Below are 20,505 nucleotides of genomic sequence, written 5' to 3'. Positions count from 1 at the left end.
TTTCTTTGTTTATAAGACTATGTTTTAATTTTATACCCTGAATAAGATTAGTGAGTTAACATGCAACTGGAAATGGGGGCTTGTAGAAATGTGTTATTTATGAGAGTTGTACCCTAACAATTCTAGCTGTTTATGTGTGTGAACTGATCTGTGTGCAAGTTCTTTCTTGGAGAAATGCCAGTCACTTCAACTGTTCTTGCTGCTGGCAAACATTGGTCAGGAGTCCTTGTTTTTCAAGAGTGCAGCATTGCCATATGGGGCACAACAGTCATTACTCACAGAGTTCTACTGCAACTTCCCGCAGGAGAAAGAAAGGCAATGCCCCAAGTATTTCACACTCTCCCCCAACAAGGTACTAGTGCATGTGCACTCAGATAGCACCACTCTCCTCACAAACATTGAGTATGCATCCTGATCCAGGGACCTCATGCTGCTGCTGGTGCTGTCTGTTCCTTGCCAGTCTCTCTGCATGTCTCTTTGCACTCCGTGGGCAGCTTTTCAACAGGGGGAGAAGATGCAAGACCCTCCACATGGCCACCCCTGGAGACCACACGGGAAGTCCACAGCATGCCAAGCACTAGCAGCACCAACTGGTGCAATTCCAGCTGTTCCTCTGTGGGGTTGCTAATCTCCTTGTTCCTTATTGGCCCCTGCAACTTTGCCAACTTTATGACAGTGGAATTACTGGTGCAGGCAGATCCAGGGATGGCCCAACCATGAGGGCAACTGAAGTGACTGCATCAGGGAGCAGATTGGTATGGGGTGTCCATTTCTGTTCACCCACTTGCCTCCATTGATCCTCCTCCCACTACCTGGTTTGGAAAGGGGGGGGCGGAAATGTGGAGAAGAAGCTAGCAGTGGGCTAGAGTGTCAGAGAAGCAGAGGATGGCTCATCACTAGGTAATGGGGGCAGCATTTGGCATGCTGCCTCAGGTTCCAGGAGGTCTTGGGCTGTTCTTAGTCAGATCTCATCAACCTGCTGCTCTGCTCTCTATCATATAACTTGAAATGGTACAAGAACTTTGCTGGATGGAAATAGTTGGCAACACCACATGTATTTCCCTTTCAGATACTGCTCTATCTCTGATGCTGTTCAATAAAAGTTCTGACTTGATCACATTTCTTGTTACTTTGTGTGATGTGTAAGGATATATGAATTCCATGGGCACCTATTTGTTGTTCGTGCCTGTGATATCATTGGTTACATGTGAAATAGCCAGGCCTGTGTTACTTTGTAATCTTTTGAAAAGTGTGGTCTTATTACTGCATTCTTCAAATGAGGAAAGGTAATTCCCAGCCTAGCATGGAACTGTTCACAGGAGGTTTTTAAAACTGTATTTACCGGTATCTTGAAAGCACTACATTTCATTGACTGCTTCATTCCTTAAAAAAAAAAAGGGGGGGGGGCTTACATTCCCTATTAGCTTGACAGATAAATGGCCTTCTCCCAAATTCCTTTGGCCCACCTGTGGATCACTCATGGCACACCAATGTGCCATGGCACAGTGGTTGCAAATGGCTGGATCAGAGGCTTCATAAATCTACTGTTTGCACAAACTGTTATGGCAGTAAAGAAGATGTTTTATAGACTTGGAAGGACGAAGACAGAAGGAACTTGGAAGGAAAATTAGCACATAATCAGTGCTATTCACTTTTTTAAAAAGGAAAAGAAATATAATAATAGGATTGATCAACATAGGATAAATGTTTGAGAGCCCACTCTTATGCACGTCTACTCAGAAGTAACTTCCATTGTAGTCAGTGGGCTTACTCCCAGGTTAGTGTGGATAGGATTGCAGCCTGAGAGTCCCAGCAGCCAAGCCATAAATTGGTCCATCTATGAGAGAATGAATATCAATCACCCAAGTCTTTTCTTTGCACTTTCTCCTTCCAGACAGGTGTCCTTCTGTGTTTTGGAGTGGCATTGAAGAGCCCAATCTTATGCTTGTCTACTCAGAAGTAAATCCCATTATAGTTAATGGAGCTTACTTCCAGGAAAGTGTGATTGCAGCCTAAGGACGCTCCCCATCTTCTCTTTGGCTTGCTTCTGAGTCCATCCCCTCCAAAGCCAGCAAGGAACATTTTCCGGATCAGTTCTGGGGAGGAGCAGCACAAAGCTCAACACTGTGCATGACTCTGTGTGATGCTTCAGAGAGGCCGCATAGTGTCGCTGTAAGATCTGTTGCAGCTCTATGGTGAAAACTCGCTCTTTTGGCATTGGAAGTTATAGGAAAACCAGTCCGGATGTGCCAATCAGGGGTGCGTCAGTGTGACACCGGTTTCTTCTGATCTCCGCGGTGCGCACTTGCTCGCTCCCTTCTGGCCAAGCTTCACTCTGTGCAAGCAGAGGGATCATCATCAGGACCTTGGAGAGGCTGGTTGGGTTCCTGGTGGTTCTCCCCTCTGACTTCAATGATCCAGAAATCAAGCCCGGCTCTTTTCCAGGCGAGGGATGTGAGAGACACAGTGGAGTCCTTAGTGGTAAGGAAACAGAACGTGTGGAGTGTGTGACGCGGGGCAGGTTTCGTGGAGGAAGCATGTCTACTCAGAAGTAAGCCCCATTATAGCTAATGGGGTTACTCCCAGGTAAGTATGGATTCGATTGCAGCCTTAGAGTGGATACACCTGGGGAAGGCAGCCTGGGTGAGTTGCTTATGTGATCCTGGAAACTGGAGAAAATACAGTTTTATTTGGGGAAGTGCTCGTGATTTTATTTGGGAGGGGAAAGCAGATCCCCCTGACTGGGGGTTGACTGGCTGTCTATGTTGTGTATACATATACATACACACACACATATATGTGTGTGTGTGTATAGTGTATATATAAATACAAAATCTTGTCCTTTCTATAGTGTGTGCAGTCTTATGCATGTTTGAAGAAATATGCCTAAGATTGCACATGGAATGCATAGGGTCTGGCTGTCTAAGGTGTGTATACGCACACACATATATGTGCATATAAGTTCCATTGAACTTCTTCATTCATTGAAGTAAGTTCCATTGAACTCAGTGGGGCTTACTCCTTCATCGGCTAGTGCTCCAAGGCTTTTAAGGCTGAGGGTTCTTGAACTAATTATTGCTTATTAAAATATAATACTCCTGAATACTCAGCAATACTGCTGAAAGCCTCTAAAGTTGGTTGCGCCCAACACCTGAGTATATCTGGAGTATTGCAATGTAGGAGCCACATAGCAGGAGTCTCTCTGCTGTGGGGAGGGAATTGGGCAGTGAAGAGTTAAATATATTTCACCCTTCACGAGGCATAGTCGCTCCCTCCTTCTGATTGGATGAGCCTTGGAGGCGAGCCTCTGACGTCACAGCACTTCAACGACACCCGGATAGTAGCTGCGTGGAATGTCCTCATCTGGGAGCCCCCAAGTGGAGCTGGGGAGTAGGGTTGGGGTGGCTGCAGCAGCAAAGGGCCAGGGGTCTCCCAGGAGGGGGGCAGAGGTGGGTCTGCTCAATTTTGCCCCTCCCTCTGGCCCTTTTGGGCAAGCTGGCTACCTGCTTTGGGGGAGATGAGTGGTGTCTTAGAGGCTGAGCCTATGCATGTCTACTCAGAAGTAAGTCTCATTGCAGTCAATGGGGCTTACTCCCAGGTAAACGTGGATAGGATTTCGGTCTCACATCCCTGGCCCATGCATGGTTACTCAGAAGTAATTCCCCTGAATTCAGTGGCTCACTACTCTCAGAAATGTGCATAGGCTTGCAGTCCTAGTGGGAGAGTGTGGTCCTGGAGAGTGCGCTGTCAGTTGTTGGCCTGTGGTGGATTGCACACTGTTTACTTGCAGAGCAGCTTTCCTTCCACAGGGCTAACAATATCTCAGGGATGCTAGAATGGAAAGCCGCTCCTTCTCTTGGAAGTCTTGGGGACACTGAGATGCCTTGTGTTCTTCTGTTGCTTATAACACAACCTTGGATGTGTTTTCTGAAAAGTAAGGGCCCAATCCTATCCAGCTGTGCCAACAGGGCATGTGTTACATCCTGCGGTGGGGGGGAGCAGTCACACAGGCCTCCTTAGCATAAGGCAGCCATTTTCAGCCACTGTGCTATGGCACATTGGTGTGCCATGCATGGTCCACAGGTGCGCCACAGGAGTTTGGCCCTACTAATACAAGACCTTCCCCCAATGGGTGATGTGAACCCCCCATTGGCAGCATGGTGTGTGTGGTCAATTGTCAAAAACCCAGCGGTGTGCCTTGACAATTTTAGTGCCTTGTCAGTGAGCTGTGTCATGAAAAAGGTTGAAAATCACTGGCTTAAGGGAATGTTTGTCCCCTTACCTCAGGGCTGTGTTGTGGCTGCATCGGTGCTGGAAAGTTGGCTAGGATTGGGCCCTAAATCCAGTTACATAAGAACATAAGAACATAAGAACAGCCCCACTGGATCAGGCCATAGGCCCATCTAGTCCAGCTTCCTGTATCTCACAGCGGCCCACCAAATGCCCCAGGGAGCACACCAGATAACAAGAGACCTCATCCTGGTGCGCTCCCTTGCATCTGGCATTCTGACTTAACCCATTCCTAAAATCAGGAGGTTGCGCATACACATCATGGCTTGTACCCCATAATGGATTTTTCCTCCAGAAACTCGTCCAATCCCCTTTTAAAGGCGTCTAGGCTAGACGCCAGCACCACATCCTGTGGCAAGGAGTTCCACAGACCAACCACACGCTGAGTAAAGAAATATTTTCTTTTGTCTGTCCTAACCCGCCCAACACTCAATTTTAGTGGATGTCCCCTGGTTCTGGTATTATGTGAGAGTGTAAAGAGCATCTCCCTATCCACTCTGTCCATCCCCTGCATAATTTTGTATGTCTCAATCATGTCCCCCCTCAAGCGTCTCTTTTCTAGGCTGAAGAGGCCCAAACGCCGTAGCCTTTCCTCATAAGGAAGGTGCCCCAGCCCCGTAATCATCTTAGTCGCTCTCTTTTGCACCTTTTCCATTTCCACTATGTCTTTTTTGAGATGCGGCGACCAGAACTGGACACAATACTCCAGGTGTGGCCTTACCATCGATTTGTACAACGGCATTATAATACTAACCGTTTTGTTCTCAATACCCTTCCTAATGATCCCAAGCATAGAATTGGCCTTCTTCACTGCTGCCGCACATTGGGTCGACACTTTCATCGACCTGTCCACCACCACCCCAAGATCTCTCTCCTGATCTGTCACAGACAGCTCAGAACCCATCAGCCTATATCTAAAGTTTTGATTTTTTGCCCCAATGTGCATGACTTTACACTTACTGACATTGAAGCGCATCTGCCATTTTGCTGCCCATTCTGCCAGTCTGGAGAGATCCTTCTGGAGCTCCTCACAATCACTTCTGGTCTTCACCACTCGGAAAAGTTTGGTGTCATCTGCAAACTTAGCCACTTCACTGCTCAACCCTGTCTCCAGGTCATTTATGAAGAGGTTGAAAAGCACCGGTCCCAGGACAGATCCTTGGGGCACACCGCTTTTCACCTCTCTCCATTGTGAAAATTGCCCATTGACACCCACTCTCTGCTTCCTGGCCTCCAACCAGTTCTCAATCCATGAGAGGACCTGTCCTCTAATTCCCTGACTGTGGAGTTTTTTCAGTAGCCTTTGGTGAGGGACCGTGTCAAAGTTGTGTTCAATGGGGCTTGCTCCCTAGTGAGTTTAGGGTTGAGGCCTAAACAAGTGACAGGTTCCTGAAGTCAGTCCACACTTGGTCTGTTGAAAGTTGTGGGAGCATCATGACTGCAAACATGATTATTTCAGAGCCCATTAACTTCAGAGGAAAAAAATAATAAAGCCACAGGTATGTTGCCAGCAAAGATAAGCACTTTGAGGTTCAAACAGAGTAGTAACACACTTGCTTACGTATCTCTAGTTCAGTGATTGTCAACCTTTTTTCTCTCATGGCACATGGACAAGGTACTAAAATTGTCAAGGCACACCATTAGTTTATGGACAATTGACAAGGCACACCATGCTGTTGGTGGGGGGCTCATATCCCCCAATGGTTCCATTAATAAATGAGCCTCCACCAAACTCCTGTGGCACACCTGCGGACCATTTGCAGCACACCAGTGTGCCATGGCACAGTGGTTGAAAATGGCTGCCCTAGTTGATGATAATGGGATATAACTTGGGCCTTATTCTGTGTTTCTAAAGTGAGAAGAAAAAAATAAAACATTTGGCCTATCTTTGTGAAAGTAATATGTACATCTAAAGTCCTGTGCAGTCTTGATGCTGCTGTTGAACTTCTGAGTTAGATTTGCAACTAGCATCTCAGTCATAATGCTTTTAGTGGGTTGAAGATAAATGTAAGAAGCTGGATTCTGATATTCTATTATGGCTATTTAGACAAGAATTATTGGGTTTCAGATGAGAATTCTGAGATTCTTTCTCATGATGGTGGTGAATCAAAGTACTTAATTATCAATGGCTAGAAGTTCAGGGGATTTTTTTGCAGGTGAATCTATTTCACAAGAAACTGAAATCTGATTTTTAAGATTTCCAGTTACTTCAGATGTTTTCTTTAATATGAGACATTGCAGGACGTAAGAGTTAGTTGGCTGTTGTTTCGCTTGACATGATTTTCTTAAGCAAACTTTGTATTGTAAAATTTGTTGTGAAGAGGAAATTCTGTGATATGGTTATTTAAGCATTTGAGGGATGCCAGACTAATGGGACTGTGGATTCCATTTAAATAGATTTTTTTTCTTTTAGCATTCCACTGTTTGTTTCTTTTTAAAGATGCACCCTGTGCTGAAAGCCTTTGTTTGTGGCTCCATCAGTGGGACCTGCTCCACCCTACTATTTCAGCCCCTAGACCTACTTAAAACCCGGCTACAGACCCTGCAACCAACCATCAATGGGTAGGTCCTTGAAGTTTCCATTGGAGAGCCTTATGCTGTTGGTATTAAGAGTTTGAATGGACAAGGAGGGAAAAGGGTGAAAAAGTATTGGGGCCACTGAAGTTCTTCAAAACAATGTTTCTATATCAAGATGGTAAAGAATATATATTAAAGCATCTTCTTCATCTCTAATAAAATATATCAGTGAGGTGGTAGTAGACAGTAGATAATAGGGAAATTTAACATTCTTCAGAATGCAATGGAATTGTGGTGGGATATGTCTGTATGGCTTGGTTCTTCATGTATGAAGTATGTGAAAAAAAAATCACCAGTTGGCATGTATGGGCCAGAACTATCTTGTTTTGTGGGACCAGTATAGCTACAGGTATCCAGTAGAGGCCAATACATACTGAAAGTCTTTTTAAAAAATGGTGATACTCTCAATATCTGGAGCTACCATGTAGCAACTGCCAGGCTGGTGTGTTCATCTCTTCCCATAGTGGTGTTGTCAACTGTGTCATTATGCAGTTAGTAGATAAAAGCAGCTGGGGTTTGAACATTTGTTTCTGTATGTTAAATGGAGATGGTACAATTTGTTTGAAATACTTTTCTGATCTCCCTTTCCGGCTGCCTTTTCGATTGGAGAGCCAATACTTCTTTTTTTTTTACTAGAAAGCTTTCTGTTTTGTGGCATAAATTTAACTTTGCTGACAGTACTTTATTGATGTACATGTTCACTGTGTTTAGTGTTCTTGATTTTATCTATCTTTAATTTTTGTATGCTGCTTTCCTGTCTTTCTTAAAACCAGGGTAAAAATCCTTGAAATGAAATAAATATAAGTAAATCTTTTATGTATTAGAGGAAATATTATAATATATATTATATTGCATAACTATATTATAATATCATATTTGCAGTATTAGAGGAAATATCAGAGGATATTTATATTTTATTAAAGGAAAGGATTGTGCTGTGGCATTCCTGCAGTTTTGATAGATGGGCTGTTGCAAAATGCTAATCTATCTCTTACATGTTTTTTGGTTTTCTTTCCAGATCGGGCCGTGTTGGGATGGTAAATCTGCTCTTTAAGGTTGTTCGCACCGAAAGCTTACTAGGGCTTTGGAAAGGGGTTTCTCCTGTAAGTAATTTGCCTGCAAAAGTGTGTTTCTTTTGCATTGTACTTGTTAATTCCAGAGCAGATAATGCACTATTAACAAAAGTCTTCATCATCACCATCTAAAAATCAAATGATTACCAGTTCAATAATATGTGTGTGCAATAATGTTATGTTTAATGTAACAGAGTTACATTTGTGGCATACAGTGGGCCTCAGAAGTTCTTATCCCTGTGAGAAAGGTACACATGCAGATAGATGTACTGGAAGTCTCCCTACAGTATGCCATTGTCTGGTAGCCATTTTAAAGTGGGATGGAAGCTGGTGTCAGTTGTATTATGGCATAAGCTTTCACAGACTTTGTAGCTTCCTTCATCAGATGCATGGAATGGAAATGCTTTTCCCTATTTTTTTTTTCCTTAGTTTCCATCACTCATTTGTTGGTGTGGTTACAGCATATATTTGTTTGTGGCTGTGTGGTTATCTCCCCAACCATTTTGTCTGGTGGCCTTAAAACATATTTAGACCTGACCCACATGTCAGCTTCCCCTCTGTTTTATCCCCACTCTGTAGCCCTCTGGAAGAAGATAGGCAAGGTTATGTAGATAGGTGTTCTCTCTCCTAAAAGACAAAGGCTCAATCTTTCAGCCAACCCATCTGCTCTTGATTTTGGGTTGTTCTTGGTACATAATTTTTTTTACATTTGCAAAATGATTGCTAGGGCATTCATCTAGTTCCACTTAAATTTTTTTCACTGCGAGTGATGTTTAGAATCTTGAAATAAGGCTTCTTTGCTTCTTAGCCCTCTGTTTGAACCTGTTCAGCAACTCTATGGTCTTCACGTGCACAATGTAAAATTTTCTGGTGTCTCCTTTCCTCATAAAGCGATTGGAAAGGCAGGGTTTGAATTGATTAAATTCCCTCCCTCTTTTCCCCTGCTTGTCATTTTTTTCACAGTCATTTGCAAGATGCATTCCAGGTGTGGGGATTTACTTCAGCACTTTATATGTGATAAAGCACCATTTTCTGCTGGATCGCTCCCCTACAGCCCTGGAGTCAATACTCTTGGGTGGAACCTCACGTACTGTTGCTGTTGTTTGCATGTTGCCTATCACTGTGGTGAAAACACGATTCGAGGTAAGTTTTTTTTGTTTTGTTTTGTTTTTTTGTAACTTGGTTCTTAAAAATTGGGGTATTTTATATGACTGTCCTATCTTGCCTCTTTTACATATTTATCACCCTACTTTCAAAGTACAGGTCTGCCATCATTATCAGAAGGGCCTACAGACCCAACTGTAGGTTGGAGGTTTGGGGGCCCCCTGAAATCTGCGGATTCCAACATGCATAGATTTCGGTATCTGCAAGTGTCCCAGGAATGGAACCCCCATGGATAATAAGAGCGGCCCTGTATAATAAATGTTTTTCCAAGGAGCTTCCAGAATAGGAAAACATAATACCCCCAACAATAACAATCATAATTGAAACAGATCACCATAAAAAAACCAATATTTTTTTAATTGTGCATATTAGTTATTCAAAGCTATATGAGGATTTGTCTTCCATAGTGAGGCCCACATTGGAGACATGTAGTTTCACAAATGTGTTTGGATTCCAGAGTGGAAGATTTGGCTATGAGAGTGTGCATGGAGCTTTGAAAAATATCTATCGGTCAGAAGGTGTCCATGGGTTGTTTAGTGGCCTACTAGCAACACTCCTGCGAGATGCTCCCTTCTCTGGTATTTATCTGATGTTCTACACACAGACGAAGAAGTTAATGCCCTATGGTAAGGGTGGTTGTAATACTAATTTACTATCTCCATAACTTAAATTGCAGAGTTTAGATGGGTACACTGGGCTGACGAGACCTTGCAAGATCTCTCTCTGTCTGGTTTTCCAGACAAACTTCTGTATTGGAATAAGGAAGCTGGGCAACCAGAACTGCATCTGAAGACTTTAGTAGAGCAGTGACTTTCTTTGAGAAAACTTGTCAAGTTCTTCTCTGTGTGCCCAACTGTAGATTTTTGTAATCTGTGTTTTGGGGTTTGCCAGGGTTTTTTGAGATCTCCTTTTCTCGCTTCTGACACTTGTGAAAGAAATGTCTGTGTAGGACTGTCTCTGAGGCTGAAATTCGAGTTGTGAATTTTATTCCAGAATGCTGATCCTAAATGCAGTTCTTTGCCTATTGTTTTGAAAATGGTGTTTTACTTAGAAGTAATCCCACTGTGTTAGGATTACAGCATAAGTCTTACTGTCTTACTCACTGGAAACAAACACCTCCATCTATTATCTATCCTTGCCTGCCTTTTATATGTGCTTTAGTTTCTTGGTTTTACATACATCTTGGTTTTACATAGATCAGGATACAATTTAGGAAGTTTCAACCCTGTCAGCATCTAAATCCCCTTCTAGCAAGTAGCGTTTGTGTGTAAGGTTGCAGCCTTGCTTAGCAGAAAACCTCCAGGTGAAAACTCAAAAGATGTTATTGTTATTGTTAACAACAGTATTTATATACTGCTTTTCAACTAAAAGTTCACAAAGCGGTTTACAGAGAAAAATCAAATAACTAAATATGCTGAGGAATGTATTTGATTTAGGGCCTAATCCTATCTAACTTTTCAGTACCAGTGCAGCCCCAAGATTAGGGAAGAAATGTTCCTTTACCTTGAGGAGGTCTCTATCACTGCCCCCACTCTGCAGGATGCAGTGCATGCCCCATTAGCACTGCTGCATTAATGCTGGAAATGCCAATCTATCCAATCTGGGCCCTTCCAACCCAAAGCTGAGCTTCCTGGCGCACAAGGCTGCTGTGGTGCCAAAATGGCTGCTGTGGCATCCAACGTGCCACTGGGCAGCTCGTGGCAGCTTCTCAGGAGAGGGGGACTTTCATTCCCTTCCCCCAGGTAAGGGAAGCAGCCCTGCAATGGGGCTACTCGATTCTGCAGCAGCTCTAGAGCTGGCGTAGAATCAGAGAGCCCCGTGTTGGACCATGTGGTCTGACCTGGGGCTCAGGATTTGGTGGAGCTATGCTCTGCCAGTCCAGCCCCACTCCCTCCTTGCCACACCTCCTCCCCGCCCTCTGCCTGCCTCCCCCTGCCCTGGAATGCCTCTTCCCCACCTCTCCCCACACCCTTACTTACCTCTCTGCCGCCAGATGGTCTGGGCAACCGCAGGGTGCGGACTATGGGTCCAGTGCTAGAGCTTGCCCAGCACAGGCTCACACTGGGCCAGCTCTGGTGCTGGGCCCATGGTAAGGACTTACAAACGTGCCTTACAGCATATTTGCAACAGTGCGCACTGGCAGTAAGCCCGTGAGCAGGATGGGGCTCTTAGTCAGATTACTTCTTACTACTGAAAGGTCCTGGAAGCTACTGTGGAACACATAGCTAAGTCAGCAGTAAGGTAATGTCATAAAAGAGCTGAGCACCATTTGGAGTTGGCTTTACTGATACATCTTATCTTATGCATGCCCTGATAGTACAGGGATCACATGACACTGGTTAGAACTTGTTAGAAATATCAGAGCTACTTTGGAAAGCTATGCTGCAAAGAGGCTATGTTGAAACTAGAGAAGTTAAAAGGAACCAGGATGCAGGTCTTTTGTTGTCTTGTGTGCTCTCTGAGACATTTGGTGGGCCACTGTGAGCTGGACTAGATGGGCCTATGGCTTGATCCAGTGGAGCTGTTCTTAAGAAATAGCAAGACATCATTAGTCTGCATAGTAAGTGCTACAAGACATGGTGATTGCCACTAGCTTAGATGGCTTTAAAAACAGCTAGTGGATCACTATGGGAAACAGAATGCTTGACTAGAAAGGCCTTTTGGCTTGTTCCAGCAGGGCTTTTTTCATGTTCTTCCATGACTAAAGACTGGAATAATAGGGTGCATTTAGCTTTGATGTTTGATAAATTTTGGATTCATTATAAGGAAGTTGGAAAAATACTGCTTTGTTCTGTTTTTTTCACAAAGAATAGGACAAGAAACTGGTGAAGCTAATTGCTAGAAAAGTTGAGGAATCTGATGGGTTGAATAAGGAAGTTGAACCTTCCTTCCTTGAGTGTGTGTTGAACCTGCTTGTAGAGATTTTAGCTCGTTCCAGCATAAGAACTTAAGGATGATAAAAATTTATTTTTTTTCCACTGTCAGATGATTTATGAAACTGTTCTTTTTCTGCTTGCTTGCTGTCTCCCAGACCAATTGGATCCTGCATTCACGCCTTTAGTGAACTTCGGCTGTGGAACCTTTGCTGGAATTCTGGCATCATTGGCTACTCAGCCTGCTGATGTCATCAAAACCCACATGCAGCTGTCATCGGAAAAGTACCTCCGCACAGGCCAAGCGATTGCCTTCATTTTCAGGGTAAGCTCAAGTTATTGGCATTGTCTGTTGAAGGTTCAAGAATAAAGACTTAGGGCTCAATCCTATCCAACTTTCCAGCACCAGTGCCACTGCAATGCAGCCCTGAGGAGGCCTCCAAGACTGCCTCCCCACCACAGGACGTGGTGCATGCCCCATTGGTATAGCTACCCCAGCACTGGAAAATTGGATAGGATTGGGCCCCTAATCTGGGCGGAATTTCTAGGGTCAGGAGGCAGGAGTTTGGTTCTGGGTCTTGGCGTCGTGATCTCAACCGCTTTCTGCTCTACAAATGTTTGTTTTTAAATTAATTACATTTCTACCATGGTACTCAAAGTAGCGTACGGGGCCAGAGTGAAATTTAAACAATTGCAATAACAGACTATTTGATTCTAATTTTTTAATCTCGGTTTTCTGGTTTACAGTTTAAGAGATGCCTGGAATAATAAGCTTAGGGAGGTTTTGCATTACTTAGGGCCCAATCCTATCAAAATTTCCAGCACTGATGCAGCTGTACATCCTCTCGTGGGGGTGCAGTCATGAAGGTCACTGCAAGGTAAGGGAACATTTGTCCTCTTACCTTGGAGCTGCACTGGTGCTGGAAAGTTGAATGGGATTGGGCCCTTGTAGCTTAAGCCTGTTCATGTAAGTGGAAGCAAGTTATGCTGAGTTCAATGGGACTTACCCTCCCCCAGTGTGTGTAGGATACAGCCTTCTGTACTTTGACTCTTAAACCAGCAGTAGTCAAATTGTAATCAGATGACTGATGTAATTTAATGAGCTTGCTAAACTGCAAGATCTGGATGTGCTGAGCTGTACCTACCTACAGTTTTTAATCATTCTTGGGAAACTTCTCAGATAGTGAAACCCTGAAGCCGAAAGACTGTAATAACAGTGCTTGAGAACAAGTGAGTTCAGGGAACATGTGGGTTGTAAACGTATTTCTGTCCTTTGGACATCAGCTAAAACGTATATGCAATCCTTTTGAAGGAACTAGCCAGGAATATATTTGGATAAGAGATCCTTCTTTACTCATAATTTTCTTAAACTCAGATATTATTGAATGGAACACAAAAACCTGCTGTTTACTGTTTACATCCTCTACCCTGGTTCAACCCTAGACAATGTTAAGTTTTCGCCAGGTCTGAAATACAAATGTGTGGTGGTATTGTATCATTACTAGCACATGGTGCTTGACATTATTATGATGAGAATTTGCTTCTAGTCACTGTCCCCTGTGCCAGACTCTGGCAGTCACAGAGAACCTATTCACTTGGCCATCAGGTACATGTGGATTGTAGAGAGAGAGAAACCCAAACTACGGTGAGTTGGTTGGTTTCATCTGCTGCCATGCTTGGGATTTGACTTTCAGCACATGTTGAAAAGTCTTAGAAAAAGTGCTTTCACAGATCTGACAGCCAAATCCTAAATATGATAGCACATCATCAGCTCATCATAGCTTAGGGGCCATTGTGTATATAGACTTCAGCATACGCCTATACAGTCACGTGAATAGCGTGAAAGTCAGATTATTATTTTTTTTTCTGCTTTCTGGTCTTTTAACTTGATATACTATGACTGCATATTAAGATATTTATTTTAGTCTTAAGATATTTATTTATCCAAGTGTTTATATCCTGCCCTTCTACCTCTGATGCGAGGCCTTCAAAGAGGCTTGCAACATTTTAAAAAGTACAATGTAGTAATAAAACTCTCAGGCCAGTGCTGATCTCCATAGGAGCAGGTGTTTTAAGCTCCCTCTGGCCTGGGCACTTCTTCTTCAGTGACATTACTTCAGCAAAGCCTCCCCCCCTCCACTGTTTCCTTGGTTATTGTCATAAAATGGGACAAACACGTCTACTTGCTTTTCCTGTGGATTTTGTTGGCTCTTCGTAGGACCTAGTCAATTGGATCACCATGTGACAAGTTCAGGAAGTATTGTCTTCAGTAATCACATACATGAACCCTGACTGATCCTTGGCTAGAAAGAAGAAAATACTTAAGCAGGGGAAAAATGGTGATGAAATCGCAGATGGGGAACTGGGGGCAACAGATAGCTTTGAAGAACAGTGAACACTCACACATTTAAGATCATAAAAGCATTTTATGATTTCTTTATGCCTAATAAAGGTTTATTCATTCATTCATTCATTCATTCATTCATTTAAGAGGTTTTCCAGGATGTACCTTGGCCTTCCTGAAGCATTACTTTTGACTCAAAAATTGGAATGGATGAACATTTCCATCAGTCCTCACGTGCCATGTAACTGGTCAAGAATCTGACTGCTTAAAAGTAATGATGGTGCTGACTTTTTCCTCTTACAGGAATATGGACTGCTTGGCTTTTTTCGTGGTGCCGTCCCGAGGGCCTTGCGACGCACACTGATGGCAGCAATGGCATGGACTGTATATGAACAAATGATGTCTAAAATGGGCTTGAAGTCTTGAACAACATGTGCTGATGGGTGTCGGTCAAACTTTTTTCTTCTCCCATACACCGTTATTTATTGGCAAGACTTGTGTTTGGAGCCGTTTTGTGTGGGAGGCAACTTGGCCTCATTTGGAGGGACATGCTCCCTGACTTCTAAGGCAACAGATCCTGTTGAGAAATGGTCCCTCGTTAGAAATGGGAGTAGAATGAAAAATGGCTGTGCTCGTGATGACAAAAGCATTCCAGGAAGGCACTGCTAGACCTGGGAAATGAGAAACGTGTGAAGGCTTAATATTGTGTGTAAGCTTTGTTGTGAAGCTCAGATGCTTCAGAGGAAGCCCATTTAGCAAACGGAACACAGTGAAGACTCAGAGGGAAGAAGTGCTCGCAACTGGAACTTCTGAATGTAGCAGGCTAATTACTTTTCTTGACAACTCCAAACTCTGTGAGTGTGTGCTGCCTCTCCCATCTCTTCTAGCGTGTATGCTCAATGAAAAAGGGTACACTCAGTGAAGAGAGTCTTACAAGTATTACAAGTTCATATCTTTAAAAAAAAAATTGCCTAGTATTGGTAGCGTATAACGTCTTGTAGAGTGAGTGGGTGAACATTGTGGGTGAAAATGACCCTAGGAAACATCTTGCCATTCCATATAGCATAGTTTTCATATACCAAGTAATGCAGTCTTGCAACTGTAGATTTCACTCCTATGTCCTCTGTTGTCTGATGGACCATGTGATCCACTTAACTGGACCTCTTTAAGTGCCCCTTAGCTTCTTGGTCCTCTTTCTCCATACATGCATGAAACACAGGGAAATGCACAATTATTTAAGAAAACACTAGAGAGTCAAATGCTAGCACTAATACTCAAAGGCACTCTTTGGTTTACATCAGTGGTTCCCAAACTCAGGGTGAATTTGGGATGCTGTGTTTGTGGGGGAGAGGGCAGTGACACGATATCATTGCCACAGGGAACAAAAGGGCTTTTGAAACCTTACTTTGGGATCGCTATGGCTCTCCGGAGGGTCCAGGGAGCCTGCAACCCCCTCTACTGTCCTCCCTATGCCAACAAACTCCTGTAAATAGCAAAAAAATGCCACTTTCTTTTTGGTCACAAAACCAGAAGTGGCTTTTTTTTTTTTTGCATTTTACAGCAGTTTGGAGACGTGGGGAAGGATGCCCAGGGGATCGCGGGCTCCCAGGACCTTCTGGAGAGCCATAGTGACCCCCAGGTAAGTTTTAAAAAAAACCTTTTGATCCCTGTAGTGATGCGATTATGTTGGCGCTGTTGCCCTGCCCCTTAAGTGGGCAGCGGCAGAGGTTCCCTGGCTGGGTGTTAAAATACAGTGTGTATTTAAATGCTGACTGTAAACTCCCTGTTTTTATGCTCTTTAATTTTAATACATTTTCTTCTACTGGGCTATAAAAATCAGATTTTTCTTTTTACATGACTTTCAAATAATTTTGTTTAAATTGTTGTATCTGTTGGGTTGGTCTTTTACAGTATATTGACTTGAAGTAAGTCTTTCTGTGGTCAAGGAGGGTGTGTGCATAGTATCGCAGGCTTAATTCAGTTTAAGCCTGCCTTTCATGCATAAGTCAGAAGCCCTAAACCCCAGACAATTCAATGTGAAAAGTCCCAAGTGTGTCTCAAATTGCACACCTCAGTCCATTGAGCTAATTGAACTTTAACGTAATTCAAGTGGAATTTAATTTCAGAATTTGGTTACTTTTGCACAGTTGCCACAAATCTTAACAGTGAACTACAAAGGCCCTGTGACTTGGGCTAATGCTTTCTGCTGGTGGACCACTTGCTCCTTATATGTACTGTACACTATGCCAGTGCCTCTAATGTGCATAGCTAGGATGCTAATGTCACATCTTCACCGTTGCAAATTTAACTTCAGATTTGTGCTCAATGTAAGGCCAGTTCTAAATAAGTGAAGCAAATATGAGTAACCCAGTATTACATAATGAACTTGTAAAACTACTCACAGAATTTGTTTTTTTCCTTGAGGAGAACTGATTTTTTTTTGTAGTGATTTCATAAGGGGTTATTACTCATGTTTAAGTTAGTTTTATGGGTCCCATAACTAAGTTGCAATCTACTTGAATTTGCCTTTAATGCATTTCAGCCATTCATCTTCAATATATTTGCCATCCAAAAGCATCACAGCCTTTTTTGATAGTTTATTAAATTGCACTTACAAGTAGGAGCCGGTGAGATCAAAAGTTCATAATGCTATCTATCAGTATCTCCTAAAAGCAACTCTTAATCTCAGAACTTGATAAATGCAAATGACAAATACCTTTATCAGCATCTGCCTGTGCAGCCAGCATAATGTTGTGGTTTGTTACGTAGATTGTACTGGTGTAGACACTGGTATTCCCCCTCCTAAGCAAATTGGACATTTTGGGTGGTTCTCCCCCCCCCCTTCAAATGTGTTTTTGTAGGAAGGAAAGTCTCCGGGGTATGCAAAAATCTGGCTACCACTTTTTAGTTAATATGATTTCTTGGGTTCTGCCACGTGGAAACAAGTAATTGGAATCTTTTAGAACTTGCAGGAAATGTTTTTACATAGAAAGAGCTCAATCTCATCATCACTGGTATTGGCTTGAACCAACCCCTTCTCTGGAATCAAGAAGCCATAAGAGGAGTAATGTTTCATTCTGTTTCCTTGTTCAATTCATTGGTTCTGCCTGCCCTGTTCTTGACAGTTGGTGCATAAGACTGACTTTAAGATGCAATTTTGAGTCTGGAGTGCCATTTCAAACAACTCAGTCATTACATGTTTTGGTACCAGATCCCTAACTTGCACTTGTTGGACAACTGCAGTTTGAAATGTTACTTTAAGTTTCAAGGCCAAAGGCTATGATTGTGTCTCTATAAAAAATAAACCAGTATAAAAAAAGATTGATAGTTGAAGCTGAGTGTCCTCATTGCAAAGTAGTCACTCTTGGGAGGGGTGGGAATTCTTGAATTTAAAGTCTGAAAGACTGGGGACCCACTTATGTGAGAGAATGATCAATGGGACATTTGATATTGAAAATGACAAATCTCTTGCTTGGTATACTTTCCTAAATGTGACCAGAAACTATGTACAAAAGCTTTTTAATACAATAAAAGGAGGTTATGTGCAGGAGTTCCTTAATTCCTACATACAAATTATCCCAACTGTGATGAATAAATTCAAGTCTGTAAGTTAAGACCTAACCATTGTCTTGTAGCTTTCATGAGGTTCCTAGCTGTGATGAGGTTTTTAAAGGAGAACTTCGAGGAGAATTGGGCCTTGAGCCATTTGTGCCCAAAGTTGCATATATGCAACAGGGACCAAATGTATACACCTGTGGGCTGGGCAAAAAATGTGGTCTACATTTAGTTTGTAAAATTTAATTTTTAATGAATTTATACCCTACCTTTCTCCTGGTAAAAGCATTCAAAGCACCTCTGTTATAAACCTTGAGAAGAAGCAGCCTTGAGCTAATAGCCTGTATGACCCTATGCCCTATTAGGTTTATTGGGCTAACATAGCCCAATGTGGTATAAGCAATGGAATCTACTGTTGAGCACACTACAAGACAAGATTGCATGAATTTATTTACAGCAGGCTTTGTCTAGTGAGCTACTATCACAGATAAGTTCTTTTGTTGTAATTAAGCCAACCAGGAAGTTAGAAAGGAATGGCAAAAGAGAGACTGAGGAAAACTTATGTTCTCTGCTGCCATCTACCAGCTTGTATGGGAATTTTCACTGCTGTTGCTAAACAGAGGAGAAAAGGACTACAAGATGCATACCACTGTATTTTAGTGGTACTGCTGCTCTACAACCGAATTGATTTTTTTCCACTCTAATTTCCAATGCAAATCACAGGTATATCAAGGATAAATGTCACTACTCTACATCCTTGGACTATCATGGCATTGGAGGGTCTTTTTCATTAAATTGCCCAAATGCACGGACACCCCACAACTACAACAGATACACAGTCCCCTTGACTGGAGACAGAACTTCTAGTTAGAATCTGACGTTATAATTCTAACAGTGCAGGTGAGAAAGGGCTATGGTAGAGAGACAATCCTCCACTGTAGTTCAGTGTTAGTCACATTTTACAGAGAATAGTTTACAACTGTGCAGTGTAGTCTGATATACTATTGGCATGAATACATAACACACCATAGCCACTCTTTTGTATATTAGGCTCAAATTACACATGATGCCTGAAATCAATAATCACTTCTTCCATTTATTTTTAAAAGGAGTCTTAAGTTTTCAGTGGAGGAGGGAGAAGATTAACGCTTTCCCAGGGGGATTGTCTTTGTAATTATGCATTCCTGAATCCAGATCAGCATTGATATGGTTTTATCACAGACTAATAGCCCACTGCAAGATTTGTATGCCAAAAGGGCAAGGAGGGTTCCAAAAGAACGGAGAGCAGCCTGTTGGTGACTATATTCTTAGTACAGAGAAATATATACAGAATACATGAAGAACATACACAACCTCAGCATTGAACCCTGTCTTTTTATTGACCATTCTGCATTTCTCATCTTATTAAAGAGTCCCTGGTACTTTGTTTTAGTGCAGTGTTTCTCAATGTTTGTCTCCCACTGTACCACTTCACACGGTCCATCTACTGGAAGTACCACCAGAAGCAACTGATGATGATGTCATTGTCAGTTACTTCTGGAGTGGGAGGCAAGATGTGATGCAACAAACACTGGTAAGAGGCTCAGGGCAAATGAGGGCTTTTTTGAGCATGTGAAAAGCATATGCTGGAGCCCTGCTCTCCTCCTGCTGCTTGTTGTGTTGTGCTTTCTGCTGTACCACTTCATGTGGTTCCCCCTTTTTGAAGTACCACCAGAAGTAACTGGTGATGACATCATTACCAGTTACTTCTGGGTTGAGAGGCCATATGCAGCGTGACAAACACCAGTAAAGGCTCAGGGTGGATGGAAGGGCTTCTTCGAGCGCAGACAAGCATACTCTGGAGCTTCCTACCACTGTTTGTGGCGTTGCATTCCTGGTGTTGCTGCTGGGTGGCAGGTGTTCAGGGGTCCCACATGTACCACTGGATCCCATCTGTACCACTGGTTGAGAAAATGAGGGGGTCTTGCTGCTGGGCAGCAAGTGTCTAGGGATCCTGCAAGTACCACCAGGCCCCACCTCAAGTACCACTGGTGGTGCCTGTACCACTGGTTGAGAAACCCTGTCCTGGCGCTCCAAGCTTCCTCCTCTTCCCCCTCACAGAGGTCCCTCATGCTCAGCCCTTCAGACACAGAGCTTCAGAAGCAGCCAGGCCAGGGGCCTGGTCTCCCCCATGATGCTTCCTCTGGGCCTCAGGGCTGCTTCCAAGTGCTGCAATGGAAGCTCCTCCTCCTGCAGCCCCCTTACAACCCCCCACTTCCTATAGCCCAGGGAATTAGTTCTCCTCCCCCCCCCCCGTAGCAAAGGCTCCACTGAACAGAGAGGCCCTTCGCCTTCTCCTCCCACAGACGCCAAGTGAAAGGGAAGCTGCACAGCCCCTGCTTGTCTACATCCAGCCCACCTATGGTTAACATGAACGTCTCAGTAAAACCTCTATGGTTATCAGCGCGGCCTCTCGAGCGGCACTTCCGCTTCGCCTCCGGAAAGCAAAGAGGAAGTCCGCGTTGTCATAGTAACGCCTCGTTGTTCGTAACCGAAGGCCCAGATCGCCCATTGCACAGAAAGGGAACCATAGAGCGAGAGCGTCAACGCACTTCCGGCGCCATGTAACGTCACTTCCTTTTGGAGGGAA

At 43.4% G+C, this 20,505-nt stretch overlaps 1 protein-coding gene across 2 annotated transcripts; it reads left to right on the top strand.

Annotated features, from left to right (window-relative positions):
* The first annotated feature begins 2,272 nt into the window (after positions 1-2,272).
* SLC25A38 (solute carrier family 25 member 38) lies at positions 2,273-17,866 on the top strand. 2 transcript variants are annotated; one of them, XM_066628201.1, is made up of 7 exons: positions 2,273-2,481; positions 6,731-6,852; positions 7,886-7,970; positions 8,904-9,083; positions 9,562-9,730; positions 12,136-12,302; positions 14,625-17,866. In XM_066628201.1, exons 1-7 carry the CDS (start codon positions 2,413-2,415, stop codon positions 14,745-14,747), a joined length of 915 nt encoding a protein of 304 aa, XP_066484298.1. In that variant the 5' UTR covers positions 2,273-2,412; the 3' UTR covers positions 14,748-17,866. The 2 variants fall into 2 exon arrangements, with proteins under 2 accessions (XP_066484298.1, XP_066484297.1); XM_066628200.1 differs by lacking the exon at positions 2,273-2,481 and adding an exon at positions 3,340-3,449.
* The last annotated feature ends 2,639 nt before the right edge of the window (positions 17,867-20,505 follow it).

Source organism: Tiliqua scincoides, chromosome 5, assembly GCF_035046505.1.
Source record: "Tiliqua scincoides isolate rTilSci1 chromosome 5, rTilSci1.hap2, whole genome shotgun sequence".
Lineage (NCBI taxonomy): Eukaryota > Metazoa > Chordata > Lepidosauria > Squamata > Scincidae > Tiliqua > Tiliqua scincoides.
Note: the sequence above shows the minus strand (reverse complement) of the source record. Positions and strands in the feature narration are given on the sequence as shown.